This window comes from Panthera pardus, unplaced genomic scaffold (assembly GCF_024362965.1).
Source record: "Panthera pardus isolate Hobbes unplaced genomic scaffold, ASM2436296v1 HiC_scaffold_11, whole genome shotgun sequence".
Lineage (NCBI taxonomy): Eukaryota > Metazoa > Chordata > Mammalia > Carnivora > Felidae > Panthera > Panthera pardus.
The window spans coordinates 36,056,140-36,071,059 of NW_026526666.1; the positions used below are offsets into that span (position 1 = coordinate 36,056,140).

Below are 14,920 nucleotides of genomic sequence, written 5' to 3' on the forward strand. Positions count from 1 at the left end.
TCTTTTCTCCCTTCCTCCCTCCCTCCCTCCCTCCCTTCCTTCCTTCTTTCCTTCCTTCCAAACCATTAAGAAGCATTTGGTATTTAGCCACTTAAAATGTTTTGGGAGTTTTGTTTTCCCTGCTTTTAGTATAGAGGTATCCTTACCATCATAATGACCCTCTGTTTCAGATTGCTATTCCCTGGAAAGAATAGCATGGTGGGAAACATCGCTCATTGTGTTCACGTAGAGTCAAGGAGTGTGGTTGTGGGGTCTGGGAAAGGTAAAAACAGACAAGAGGAGCCTAATGGGGAGAGAGTACCCAGGAACTACCCAGCAGATGGATATAATTTCCTCATGGCTTTCAAAGAAAATACATCTAAGGACTACTGATTATTTATGGGGCACCACAAATGGACAGGATTAGGAGCAAATGAGCAAAAGCTGAAACCAGTGATCAGACACACAATTATTTCTATCAGTTTCCTCTTCCTCCTTTGCTAAGGAGCCAGGCAAGGGTTTCAGACAAATAACCAAGTATCCTATATCCCATTAGGTTATTTATTTAACCCTAGATGTGACTGCTTCCCTTAGAGATGGGGACCTGAATGGTGGATTGTTGTACACACAAGCATTGTTAGATAATTTTTATAAGGTTAAATAATAGTAGCCATTGTTGTTACTGTTATATAAAAAAGCCTCTCTGATAATTCTACAATGAGATCAGAATTTTGAAATTCTAACAATACTAACAATAACTTCTAACTCTACCTTAATATTTACTTCCACCATTCACCTGTTAACCCTAATTCACATGGGCAAAAATGTTAATTTCTTTAACTTAATGCTTAGCTTAATAGTTATTATAGTTAACAGCCTCCCAAAAGTCAGTATTATACTATTAAAGCAAGCTTAAAACTTTATAGCACTCATCACAAATAAAAGTATCATATTAAAATTATAAAAGGAATTTTAGTTTCAAAATTAAAAAAAAAAGTCTATGCTTCAAAATGAAACCATATACTGACCACAAAGGCAGGGGATATGGTGAGATATGTGTGCAAGAAAAGGCTCAGCATTAATAAGAAATAGCTTCTTTTCAAAATCCTTGCTAAACTTTGCTACTGTGAATTTTCTATTGCATTAGAGTTCTCCACTGAGGGGTGAGGGACATGGCGATGGTAGGGAAATAAACCACTTCCTGTTGAAAAGCTGCTAACTTGTTATAAGCGTCTATTGTGTGGGAACATTTGTTCCTCTTCTATCCTAGAAGAAAACCAAAGAAGGGAAAAAAGACTCACTGTTGAGAAAGGGAGTAAGACTAAGTAAATGACACAAAAAAACTGATATTGAATACTTGTGATTTGTACAGATAGGCACATACATGTAAAATACCTAGAATTCTTTTTGTTTTGTTTTTTTTAGAATTTAGTAAAAATTCTAACATGGATCCAACATGTTCAAACATAGGTCAATAAGAGTGTCATGTATCAATGTTTATGATTAATCTAAAATCTGTGCATCTACAACCCACAAAAACACAATACTGTAATCCCACTTGTTCGATAAAAGCTTATGTATCCTTTAAGTATATGTGCACATCCCTATGTATGTATGTGTATATTCCTGAACACATGTGAATATACGTGTATGTTCTTGTATGACTATGTTTATACATATGGGATCAGAAAACTATTTGTATACAAAATGTATAGGATCTAGTCCAAATTATTAAGATGGTTCCTTCTTATTTAGTTATTTTTAAACTTAATAAACAGCCATGAACCCACCAGGCAAAATAAAAGTTAGGATCTTGACAATGACTACATCCATACCCCCTCACTTCCCTCCTAACCTTCCCTCCTAACCTTCCTCCTAGAACATATGTGCGAGAGTTTCACCTGGCTATATACCTGTGAGATATGGTAGCCATTTGACCAAGGAACTGAATTATTAATTGTATTTAATTTTAATTAGTTTAAATTTAAATGTAAAAACTTGAACAGGTACAAAATATGTTTAAACACAACTTCATTGTTTTAGTGTGACAACATATCACTTTAAATGCGGCATCACCTAGGATACTTTGTTGAAGTTCCCCTATCAGATGCATGCGTCCTCTCTAGTATTATACACAAACACACAACCAATCAAGTTGGTATCAACGGAGTGATTCAGTTCAAATGATTTTTTCCTACACACACATGTAGCACTGTAATGTATTTGATGCAAACAGCTCAAGTTATAAGAATCTCTTTGTATGTTACATTTGGTAATTAAGTTGACATTCCTAACTACTTTAATTATAATAAATATGTTTTAGTTAAACATAGGAATGGATACAGAGCGCCTGGGTAGCTCAGTCAGTTGAGCATCCGACTTGGCTCAGGTCATGATCTCACAGTTTGTGGGTTCGAGCCCATTATCAGGCTCTGTTCAGAGCCTGGAACCTGCTTCAGATTCTGTGTCTCCCTCTCTCTCTGCCCCTCCCCTGCTCACACTCCGTCTGTCTCTCTTTCAGAAATAAATAAACATTTTAAAAAAAAATTTAAAAATAGGTATGGATAAATTTGAAAGTTTAAAAGGGTAGCATACTACTCATGCAGAATTGAGAGGAGATGTAGAAACTAGCATTAGAACCAGAAGAATAAAGAAAAAAGGAGGCTGGCTGAAAGTATATTGTAAATTTCACAAGGAATAGCAATTGCAATTTGCTGGAGCAGAGCAAAAGGAGAAAAAGCAGCCTGTTGTGTAAAAAAATGATAAAGATAATAAAATGTACAGTATTAAGAGACTGTACAGTATTAAGAGAATTTTCATTGAACATATAGATTTGGTAACTTTCTTTTCAACAACCAAAAAGGAACTAATGACATTAGCCACTTGAATTCAAAATTAAATGTCCAACAAAATGCTTTAAAGTGATTTTAAACAGAATCTGAGCTTATAAATTTGTATAGCTATATACGGCTTGGATTCTTGCACAAAAAAGAAAACAATTTTTCCATAGACATCTGGTTATATTCAGTGTTGTTAGAATATTATGAGAAAAGACTAAAAAGGTACTTCACAAAAAGTGAAAGAGTTTTCAGTCAAGCCATCCAACAATTGCCTGAAGAAGACAAAATCTTTTTAACAATATCAAAGATCAACTGGTTAAAAATGTGAAAAACACAATTACTTTTCTTTAGCTTTAGATAAATAGTGCAACATAAAAGACCCTGCCCAATTGATACTTGCAGTATGCTTTGTCTCAAAAAACTTCCAAATTTTTGAAGAAATATTGTCAATTTATGGCCTGAAACACTGAACTCATACTTTAAATATTTTTAAACCTTTTACATCTGTCAAAGAAAAATTTCAACTAGATATGAAAAAATTAAACTCTATTCTGATGGATGTTAACTAAAACAAAATCTGGATTTAATGTAATTCTAAAACAAGTGACTGATGTTTCCCTCACCGCTTTATTCTACTGTATGATATCCATGTTCAGTTTTCTAAAGCAAATTCTTGAAATGTCATAGATACCATTGTTAAATCATTCATTATATATTTGCAAATGCTATGGATCAATGCCAGATAATGGAACTGTTAAAACACACACACACACACACACACACACACACACACACACACACAGAACACAATGAATTTAATGATGTGTGTTCTTTGCCAATTCTTGTTGGATAAGTCCTAGAAGAATTGTACAAAGATCTACTATACTGTTAAATCCAATTCAAGATTTTATTACATCAAATGAATGCTTGCCAAATATTCAATGAAGACCAAAAAATGGCAAAGTATATTATATTTTTTCATTGACATCACACTACATGTGAATGAACTAAATTTGGACCTGCCTCCCCCACCCCCCAAAAAAAGGAAAAGCTGGTTTGTGACCAAGCTAAACTGGCATAAAATTTGAAATTGAAATCTTTCAGAGTATACATACAATAGAGCAATAATAATATACCATAAGTATACAATGATAATTTTGTAATTTTCTAACAAATTTTAAGAAAAGTTTGAAAAAATGATATATTGACATGGGTAAACTTACAGTTGTTTATAAATGTATACACCACTTTGAATTCAATGTTAATGAGATTGAACTGACAAAGTCTTAGTCAATTTATTTAACTTGGACATTTTGAAACGGATACATATTTGCTTCAAAGTCAAATCAAATCTTCTAAAAAAGAAGAACCAGTTGTGTCAATGTATATACATATAATACAAAAATAATTTTTTGGTATTTGATTCAGTTATTAGAACTTTTAAGTATGTTTGGAATTATTTGGGTATGTGATTCTACCTTTTTTAACTGTAAATCTTACGAAATCTAATACAGATCAAATACTTCCAATGAAAATTTTGCATCCAAATTGAGATATAAAGCATAAAATACAAAATGGATTTAGAAAATTGAGTACAAAAGATGTAAAATGCCTTGTCAGTAATATGTTTTTAACTTCCTGGAACATCAGTTTTCTCATCTATAAAATGGGAATAATAACATATACGGTACCTCAAAATATGGTTGTGAGGACTGACAAGTCTCACACAAAGTACTAGATATATGTAGGGACTCCATAAACAGCAGCCTTGCAAAACTAAAGCTCTGATCAGAAGCATGTGGCCAGTGAACAAGGACTGTTATCTTAGGCTTCTTTGGAAGTGACCATTTGTGACAGTATACTCCCTAGTAACACAATTATTATTTTTCATGCCTGGAAATAAAAGCAGCACAAGCCCCAGTTTTGGTAGGTCTCAGAAACAACCATAAGATCCTATGTTTTGTGCCTTTTGGGATTCTATATAATCTAACTCTACTCTGCCCAACAGGTTAGCCACTGGCCACTTGTGGCTGTATTAATTAACTGGAACTTCTGTTTCTGGTCAAGATGGAGTAACGAGGACAAGATTTATTCCTCTGCCTAAAACAACTAGAAAAATAGGAAAAAAAATGTATATGAAAGAATGGCACTCGAGACATTGGGCATATGTAATAAAGGGCGCTGATGCCCAAGGAATGGAAAACAAGCAAGGTAAGCTCTATCCCATCACTGCCTGAAGAGAATTTAGGCTGTGTACAGAGGAGAGTTCCTAAGACGAGAGAAGAGACAGCTTTCAGCACGAGGACCCCAGAGATTTGCAGAAACTTCTTCAAGTGCTTTGCAGAGTACTGATTATCACATACATGTGAGAAAACTAACCAAGGCTGAGGAAAGAACCACCCAACATAAAAATTCGAGAGCATGATCCTTGGCGATCATGCAGGGATGGGAATAGTGCTTGTCTCCATCTGCCAGAGAGGAAAACCTCATAATTCAAGAGCATTGGCTAGAGTACAAGATGGGCCGTGCCTCAGTAAGAGGGGAAAAATACCCTTTGATTAAATGCAGCCCTTGTCCTGCCTAACAAAACTTAAAACCAAGACTTAATAGGATCAGATTGTTTGCAAGTAACTTAACTGCATCCAGGACAGAGATCAAGAATATTTATAGAGGGGCGCCTGGGTGGCTCAGCTGGTTGAGCTTCCGACTCTTAATTTCAGCTCAGGTCATGTTTCCAGGGTCATGGGATTGAGTCTTTTGTGGGGCTGAGTGTGGAGCCTGCTTGAGATTCTTTCTCTCTCCCCCTTCCTCTGCCCCTCTCCCCCACTCACACTTGCACTTTCTTCTCAAAAAAAAAAAAAAAAGACTATTTGTAGGAATACCAAAAATATCCAGCACCCAACAAGGTAACATTCACAGTATCTGACATTCAATCAAAAATTACCAGGTATGGGAATGCCTGGGATGGCTCAGATGGTTAAGCTTCTGATTTCAGTTCAGATCATGATCTCACAGTTCATGAGTTCAAGCCCCACATCCAGCTCTGCAATGACAACTCAGAGCCTGCTTCAGATTCTCTGTCTCCCTCTCTCTCTCTGCCCCTCCCTGACTCTCTCTTTCTCAAAAGTAAATAAACATTTAAAAAAATTACCAGGTATGAAAAGAAGCAGAAAATCATAACCCATTCTCATTGAGAAATCAATCAACTGAAATGAACAGAGAAATGATAGAATTAGTAGAGACACTGAAACAGTTACTTCATATATTATGAAGTTACTATACGCCATATATTCAGAAGCTAGAGGCATCAATGAATATGTTAATTAGAGATGTCAAGGCATTAAAAAAAAAAAAAAAAGACCCAGTTTGAACTTCTAGAGATGGAAACTACATTGTCTGAAATGGAAAATACAATGAGTGGGATTAACAACAAGATCATACTCTTCAGAAGAAAAGATTTGTGACCTTGAAGGCAAAACAATAGAAACTATCCAAAATGAAACACAGAGAAAAAAGAATAAAAAACAAAACAAAACAAAACAACCGAGAGCATTCGTGAATTGTGGCACAGTATCAAGTGATCAAATACACCATATTTGGAATCACCAAAGGAGAAGTGAGGGGAACCAAAAAAGAATGCCTGGAAAATTCCCATACTTGATGAAAACAAAGTCCATAGAGCTGAAAAACAAAACAAAACTCCAAGCACAAGAAAAATGAACAAAACTATACCAAATCTCATACTCAAATTGCTTGAAAATCAATGATAAAGAAAAACATCTTAAAAGCAGACAAAAAGTGGCACATTATATATAGAAAGGCAAAGACAAAAAAAGACTAAATGTTTTCCCTTAAGGAAACAAAACTAGTTTGTCCAATCTCACCACTTCTATGCAACTTTTCACTGAAGAGCCTACTCAGTGCAATAAGGGCAGTAAGAGAGATAAAATATATTCACATCTGGAAGGAAAAAGTAAAACTGTCTTTACTTACAAGACATAATTGTCTATGTCAAATATCTAATTGGATCTACCCAAAAGCTACTAGAAGTAATAAATGAATTTATCAAGGTTGTAGAATATGAGGTCAATAAAAAAATCAATTATATTTCTATATACTATCAACAATTGGATATTAAAATTTAAAAAGCAATACCATTTATAATAGCCTGAAATTATAAATTATGTAGGGATATATCTGACAAAAGATGTACAAGACCTAGAGATGGAAAATTACAAAACCCCACTTAGAGAAATTACATTAGACCTAAGTAAATGGACAAAAATACTGCATCAACGGGTTGGAAGACACAATATTGTTAAGAGATCAATCTCTCTAAGTTGATCTATAATTCAATGCAATGCCATCAAAGCACCAGCAGGCATTTTTTTTTGGTTTTGATTTTTGTAGAAATTAACAAACTGATTCTAAAAATCATTTGCGAATGCAAAGAACCTAGGAGAGACCAAACAGGTCTGAAAAAGAACAAAGTTAAATAGATAACACTACTTGATTTCAAGATTTGTTACAAAGCTATAGTTACCAAAACTGTGTTATATTGGCATAAATATATACAAAATTATGAATGGAATAAAATAGTCCAGGAATACATTCACACACATGCAATCAATTATTTTTCAACAAAGTTGCAAGAACAATTCAACAAATGGAGCTAGAACAATTGGAAATTCATAGGCAAAAAACCCTACCATCACCCCCACCACCAGAAACAATTTAATCCTTATCTCACACCATACACAGAAATTAACCCCCAAATCACAGTCCCAAATATAAGAAAATGTAAGAGAAAATCCTTGTGACCTTAGGTTAGGCAAATTCTTCATAGACACGACACTAAAAGCACTATTCATGAAATAATAAATGGATAAACTGGAGTTCACTGAAATTAAAAACTCCTACAGTTTGAAAGACACTGTAGAGAGAATAAAAAGACAAGTCTCATACCACTAGAAAATATTTTCAAATTACGTATATAAGGTACTTGCACCCAGAATATACAAAAACTGTCTATAAAATAATACATAAATACTAGCCTAATAAAAAGATGGGCAAAATATTTGAACAGTATTTTACTTATGAAAGAGGTATGGATGGCATACCAATAAGATGCTCACCATCTTTGGTCTTCAGGGAAATAAAAATGAAAACCACACCCAATATAATACCTAATATGAAAAAGACTGATCACACCAAGTTCATGAGGATATAGAACAACCAGAACACTTACATACCATTGGTGGAATGTAAAATGACCACCAGTTTAGAAAACAGTTTCCTAAAAAGTTAAACATATACCTGCTATATAGCCCAGCCATTCCATTCTTAAATATATATCCAAGAAAAATGAAAGCATATGTCCACACACAGACCTGTACACAAATGGTCAAAGCAGCTTTATTTGTAATACCAAAAAAAATGGAAACAACTCAAATGTCTATCAGCAAGTGGATGGATAAACAGTGAACAATCTGTTGTATATCCATACAATGAAATACTACTCAGTCATAATAAATAATGAAATACTGATAGACACTATAACATGGGCGACTCCCAAATTAATTATCCTGGGTGAAAGTAACCAGACTGCCATACTCTCCCCACCCCCCCCCCCCCAAAAAAAGTACACCCTGAATAGTTTCATTTATATAAAATTGTAGAAAAATTAAATTAATCTATAGTGACACATAGCCTATCCGTGGTTGCCCAGGGATATGGCAGCAGAGAAGGACAGGAGGAAGAGATTATAAAGAGTTATGAGGAAACTTGGGGGTTATCTTAATCGTGGTAATGGTTTCACAAATGTATACAAATGTCAAAACTTACAAACTTTATATTTTAAACACATGGAGTTTATTATGTGCCAATTATATTTCCATAAAGCTGTTAACTTTTAAAATTAATTAAAAGCTCAGTTAGTCAGTTACACTAGTAACTAGTAACATTTCAAATTTTTAAACAGCCACATGTGGCCAGTGGCTACCATTTTGGACGCAAAGTGTACAACATTTCCAGTCCTACTGGACAGGACTGCTCATACAAAAAAAAAAAAAAAAGAAGTGCATCTGTTTCTTTCATTTCTCCTACATTTATCTACCTTAAACTTCAAGAATGGGATAAGCATGCCAGCATGGCACTGATACATAAATTACCTGAGAATTTTAAAAGCATATTTTATTAAGTTTATTTTAAGGTAACTTTGCTGTGAAGCAAAATATACCTTCTATTCACAAATAGATAGCATACTCCTTCCTCATATAGACACCATAACTTCTATGGATTATATTTAATTAGTTTCCTCCAAAGTTAAACTTCAGGGCAATTTTAAACTAAATGACAAGGAAGATAAAACAGATAACACTCTCTTGGAACTTACTTTCTCCTTGTAGCCAAAGTGGTTATAACTTCACAATAACACCTAAATAGGAATATACATATTTTTCATATACTTATAGCAATCTTATGAGTTACCCTGAAATATGTAGCATGTTTTAGAATATGCTACATAATGCAACTGAATTTTCCTTCTTAAAACAATCAAGCATATAACTCACAACAAATATAAAGTTTCAAATGTGAGAACGGACATGAAAACAGAACACCATGTTATGTGCTGAAATGTTTCACATTCGAGGATCAGTTTATAAAATTAGTTAGGACAGAGTTGTTCAACTTAGTATTCTAACTAAAGCTTTTTCCTTTTTTTTTTTTTTTACTACAGGTCTCAGTTTTGACAGAGGTGATTTTACTTAAAAAGACTCAAATTCTCTGTTCTGCACCCCCACCCTACAAGCCTATGGACTTGGAAGACAGAGTCTGTTTGCTCGGTGTTTTGTTTCAATATACAGAATGCGGGGCTGAGATCCTCCACCGTCCCTGTTCCAAAGCCTGATACACTAACCCTTTATGCACGGTTTGATGCCTGAGTCATCTCTGTCTTAGAAATGTAATAAAGAAAAAGGCAACTGGGGCTGGGGCGAGAAGGGAGTGTGGTGGCCGGTATAGACCAAGCAAAACAACCCCCAGACAGTGTAATGTAGTAGATAAGCAAGAAGTATAAAAATAGAAACCAAGTCCCTCTGTTGTTTGCAGAAGCAGAACTCACAAGCCAGTTTCACTTACTTTTTTACACCGACAGAGCCATTTTCCTTGTTTTCCATGTCAACAGATAGCATGGGAAGGCTGCAGGGTTCCTTTACTTCAGCAACTAATCAATAAGGGAGAAAAGCTTGTGTTTAATTCTTAGAAAGTGAGAGAAGAATATATATTCTGAAACGGAAATATAATGGTCCCTTTTTCCAGCTTCACACCAGTTCACGTATGTTTGTTTAAACCTCCGGTTCCCTCAGCGATTGGAGAGATGTGATTAAACCTAAAGCACTGGAGGAGACGGACTGGGGTGCTTTCATCTGTACTGGCACTCCCTGCCTTGACAATAAGCATTTGCAAATGAAATTGAATCCTCGTTCAAAACAAGTGCTGTGTGAACTGGCACAGCTTCCCCTGGGTGCCAAGCTCTCACTTAAGACACTGCAACTCATAAATGAGTCAAAGTCGAGAAAAACAATCCCCCTTTTCCTGCCCCTTCAGACCACGGGCTGTGATTTCTTTCTTTTCTTCTTCTTTTTTTAATTGCATTTTTTTGTCCACTCACAAACCTTCTATTTTTTCATTGCAATGCAAAAGAACACTTAAAGCTTTTGTCAGCAAGTATTCCCCTACCTCACATATTCTCAACGAAAGCCTCAAAACCTGTCTGTGAGATGGCCATGCTGTGGTAAAGCTGGAAGCTTACAAAAATGTCAGATAGCCCTTAGCACAGAAAGGTGGTGCTGGTGTGTGTGTGTGTGTGTGTGTGTGTGTGTGTGTGTGTGTAAGAGAGGGGAGGCAGCTCATTAGATTTATGTAAAAATCACCAAAACATCCAAGGAAATATAGTAGCATCCATCACTTTGTCTTTTTGTTTAGTAGGATGAGGACTGTGAAAAAATAAAAACCCTCCACAATTAATATGCAATTAGCAAGATGAAAAAGCTATGAACAAAACTGCTTTAAAAAACTAGTTCTGAAACGTGCTTGTTCTACAGCTGAAGCCATAAATTAAATACATTTCCTCTCAAATTACTTTATACTTCGGCACTCCTTCTCCAGGGATTACTCTGACATGACAAGTGCATCATTTAGTATATTCACAAGATTTTATCACTGTTAGAGAAGTAGATGATTAACAAATAATACTGTTAAGTGTGGGATAATCTTTCTCCTGATACACACACACACACACACACACACACACACACACACACACACACAAACTTCCAGTTGCTAAACCACTTAGATCATTCATAGAGAAATCCAACATTTAATATACATATAGATATTAACATACATTCACACACCGTTACAGAGTAGACAGAAGATAGTGCTGCTGCTCCATGCCAAAAGAATGATTTCACTTCAGTTGGAAACTGTTACACATTCACCATTTTCTAAGCATCTCAGAAAAAAAAAAACCAAAACAAAACACTCACAATGATACTCTGTAACACCATACCACATTGTCTTATTATTATTATTATTATTATTTTCTTTTTTGTGGAAGAGTAAAAAGAAAACCTACCTAGAAGCAACTAAAACATGTCATTTTTTATAGGCTTATCAAGAACAGCCAAAGAAACCCCAATGTTTTCTTTCACAAAGTAGGCTGGCAAAGGAATTCAATAAGGAGGTACAATTTGACACAGTGAAATAAAACCAGGCTGGCTCTCAGCCAACATGACGTTAGGAATCACACACAAGCTGCACCAACTGCCTTCTGGTTCATGGCTGACTTTTTAAAGCTACAGTGTGCCTGTTCACTTTTGCTAACTACCTTCGGCACAATTAGTACAAGTGAATGAATCAGGAGTCCAAAAACTGCAGAATTCTCCCTGCACCTGTCTTGTAAAGAAAAACAAGCTGTATCAATAGCCTCTTATCTCCCCCCTCCCCTTCATTGTTGCTGCATGGTATGTCTTTGCTGTTGTTCTGAGCACAGATGTCATGTTTCGAAAACTATTTTTCTCCCCTGTGGGAAGAAAAAAAAAACACAAGAGAAAATAAGGAAAAAAAAAAAAACCAAACCCTAGTGTTTAGGGGCTATACCCAGTGAATACTCAGAAGCTGCAGCCCTGTGTTACTCTTTCTTCCTTACAGAGACTCATGGACAAAGTTCCCAGGGCTGGCTTTTAAGTAATCTCTTTGTGAGAATAAGGAAAGTACTGCCCAGCATAAAATCCTTGGCTTCATTATGCAGGAAGTAACATATTTCAGGGGATGCAAAGTGGATGGCCAGATCTCCTGAGAACACCTACATTCTTTTATTTTGGCATTCAACCTGCCAGATGAAGTCAGCAAAAATTCAAAATGAAACAAACCTCATTCTATAAAACAATTAGTTCTGGGAGATTTAATCTTAATTGTTTATCCCAGTTGTACAAAAAGCATAATTCAACAAAGTTAACTAACACTGTCTATGAGCACCGGGTACTATATTAGTTACATGTGAAAAAGAAGATATTTTATGCCAACCCCCAAATTCATAGAATCTCCCACCATCCAGGAAATGGGAAGGTGGTGTGGAGAGACTAGGCTTGATGTTTTAAGATACCCTGGTCAATCTCCGTTTCCTTGCATGGCTGGGAACCACTACTGAAGGAAAACATTCCCATTCCACAAACATGCTGTAGATACACAGGAAGCATGCATAGCGTTCATCGAAACAAACACCAACAAATATTTGGACACTTTTAGGTCAAGATGTCAACTAAACCACTCAACATAGGGCAAAGAATACAGGTTCCCAAGAAGGATCCTAGAAAAAGGCATCTGTTGCTGTATGACTGTGTAGAATTCAGGCAAAATTGAGGAGAAAGCAGAAGGTCTCCTTTTTCTTTGGTAATTTTTAAGGGCCCTAGATCAGCAACTATAATCTAAATTTGCAACCTGAATTTCAAAGTCAAAAATTTGCTCCCTTACTTAGTCCAAGAATGATATTAGAAATGTACTTCTTGAAAGATTGTCACTGAGAAAGATTTCAAGTGTTCTCTCTGCCCATCTTTACCATTACTCCCTCGAAAAAGCAAACAATAATTTAGGGACAAATTCTAAGTGTTTATTTATTTCTGAGCGCCATTTTTTGAGTCTGGTCAAACAGGGGAGTCTTATCACCACTGATCAAAATGATGAACTCTTCTGGCTATAGAGAGACCTTTCACCAACAGATTTCATAATGCTTTGGGACTTGATCTGAAATTCCTGAAATGTGCTCCAGGCAAACTCAAATGGAAGGGTGCTGGGCTGTGAGTCCTGGGGGCAAGGTGTCTCATAGCACTCTCATGCAGTTGCTCAGAACAAAATCAGTCCAGCTCAGCACTCTTGAAAGGAGAGGCAAAGAAAATGTAGTTAACACCGAACTTTTCCTTAGACACCCTCACAGGAGGAAGGATTCTGTGAAGTTTCTCCAAGATTTTCTTCCTATACATAGAGGACATCCCCTTCTGTCTCCCCTGCTGTGATCAAAAGTTTTCCTGTTAGACAAAGGTAAGGGTTTCAGAAGGTGATGTAGGAAATCAATTCCATTTTATGAAAAAAAGAAAAAGCAAAAGCCACGAAAGCATTCTAAATTTTAACCACAGCAGGTTTCACTTATCAGCTAGTTTCTAACTTAGGAATAAATTGACATTTGCGGGTGTAAGTATATACACTAGTTCTCACCCACTTCCTCCTCACTCTCTCCAACTAACTGATTTAACCCTCTTCTCTGCTAATAAAAATGATGTGTATGTATGTAGTGTATGTAGCCTACAGCCTAAATGAAGTGTGTGTATGTAATGTATGTGTGTGATGAGAGTAATGTGTATGCTGTGTGTAAGGTGTACGGCGTGTGCGTGGCGTGTGTAGCGTGCGTGGTGTGTTTTTGTACGCGCGCGTGTGTAGGGTGTACGTGTAGGGTGATAGAGATGCAAACAAGAGCTTCTGATCCAGGACATTATGGGATGTGCTTGCTAGAATCACTTGGGAGATCCTCATGTTGGGATTCTGAAGCACAACTGTTGGGCACACTTGGGCATGGGCTTAGGAGAGAGGATGGGTCAGAGTGTGGGGAACGGGTGCCTCCGATGGGGCTTCTTTTATTGCGCAGCACTCCTTCCTTCCCTCCACCCCGAGGACCAGAGCTGTCCCAAAGGAACCACTCGCCCCTGGCCTCCCGTCAGGGAATTGGCCAGCACAGTGTCCAGCCCGCATCGCAGAGTGCAGACCTGGGTCCACGTGGCTGCAGAAGAAATCTCGAGAAGTCGCCGGAGGGCAGGGCCGAGCTCACCGCCTCCCTAAGGGCGTCCCAGGGGAGAAGGGGGAGCGACCTGGAGAGCGAGCGGTGGGGGCAAGACTGAGGGCAGGAGAGCGGACGCCAGGAAGCCCCTCGGACGAGCGGCGCCGTCCGATAGACAAACGACTCGCTGGTGGCACCGACGACAAGAGGGGAAAAGTTTCTAAGACTTTCAAGAAGAAACTGTTTGTCTTTGAGTTTGGGGGCTCCCCAGGGAGCCCGTCTGTGGGAAGGGAGCGTGGGGTTGTGGCGCTCGCTGGGCGCCCAGCCGAGCCGTGCCACCACCGGGTCCCGTCCTGAGAGCTTTGCCCCGCAGCCACGGCGAGCCGCAGCTCTCCGCCGGAGCCCGGCACGCTTCTCTGTCCCCAGTTCCACTCCGGGGTGACAGATTCCACGCTCATGGGTGCAACAAGCTGCAGGAGCACCAGACACACAGCAGAGACGAGGGAGGGCAGGGCGGTGTTTATTGTGGTTTCTTCGTTTCCTTCCATCCTGGAGAGGGGAGAGGGTGGCCGCGTTCCCAGTGCCCTCGCAGCACGAGCGGATCACTTACCTCCCCGCACGGCCGGCGGCGGGAGGCTTTCCCCCGCGCAGAGCTCGGCGGCCGCCACGCGCCCAGCCCCGGTGCAGCCGGCCGGCCGAGCGCGCGGGGCACGCCGGGACTTGTAGTCCTCCGCGGGCGGGCGGGAGAGCGGGCGGGGCGGGGGTCCGAGGG

At 38.0% G+C, this 14,920-nt stretch overlaps 1 protein-coding gene across 1 annotated transcript in view; it reads right to left on the reverse strand.

The window, feature by feature from the left end:
- Positions 1-14,859, reverse strand: part of SAMD13 (sterile alpha motif domain containing 13) — a 40,440-nt gene extending 25,581 nt beyond the window's left edge. The window contains exons 1-2 of the mRNA XM_053893255.1: positions 14,759-14,859; positions 9,960-10,044 (exon numbers count right to left, since the gene is read on the reverse strand). Coding sequence (XP_053749230.1) covers positions 9,960-10,012 — 53 coding nt within the window. The 5' untranslated portion in view covers positions 10,013-10,044; positions 14,759-14,859. The remainder of the gene's footprint in view (positions 1-9,959; positions 10,045-14,758) is intronic.
- Between the last annotated feature and the right edge of the window lie 61 nt (positions 14,860-14,920).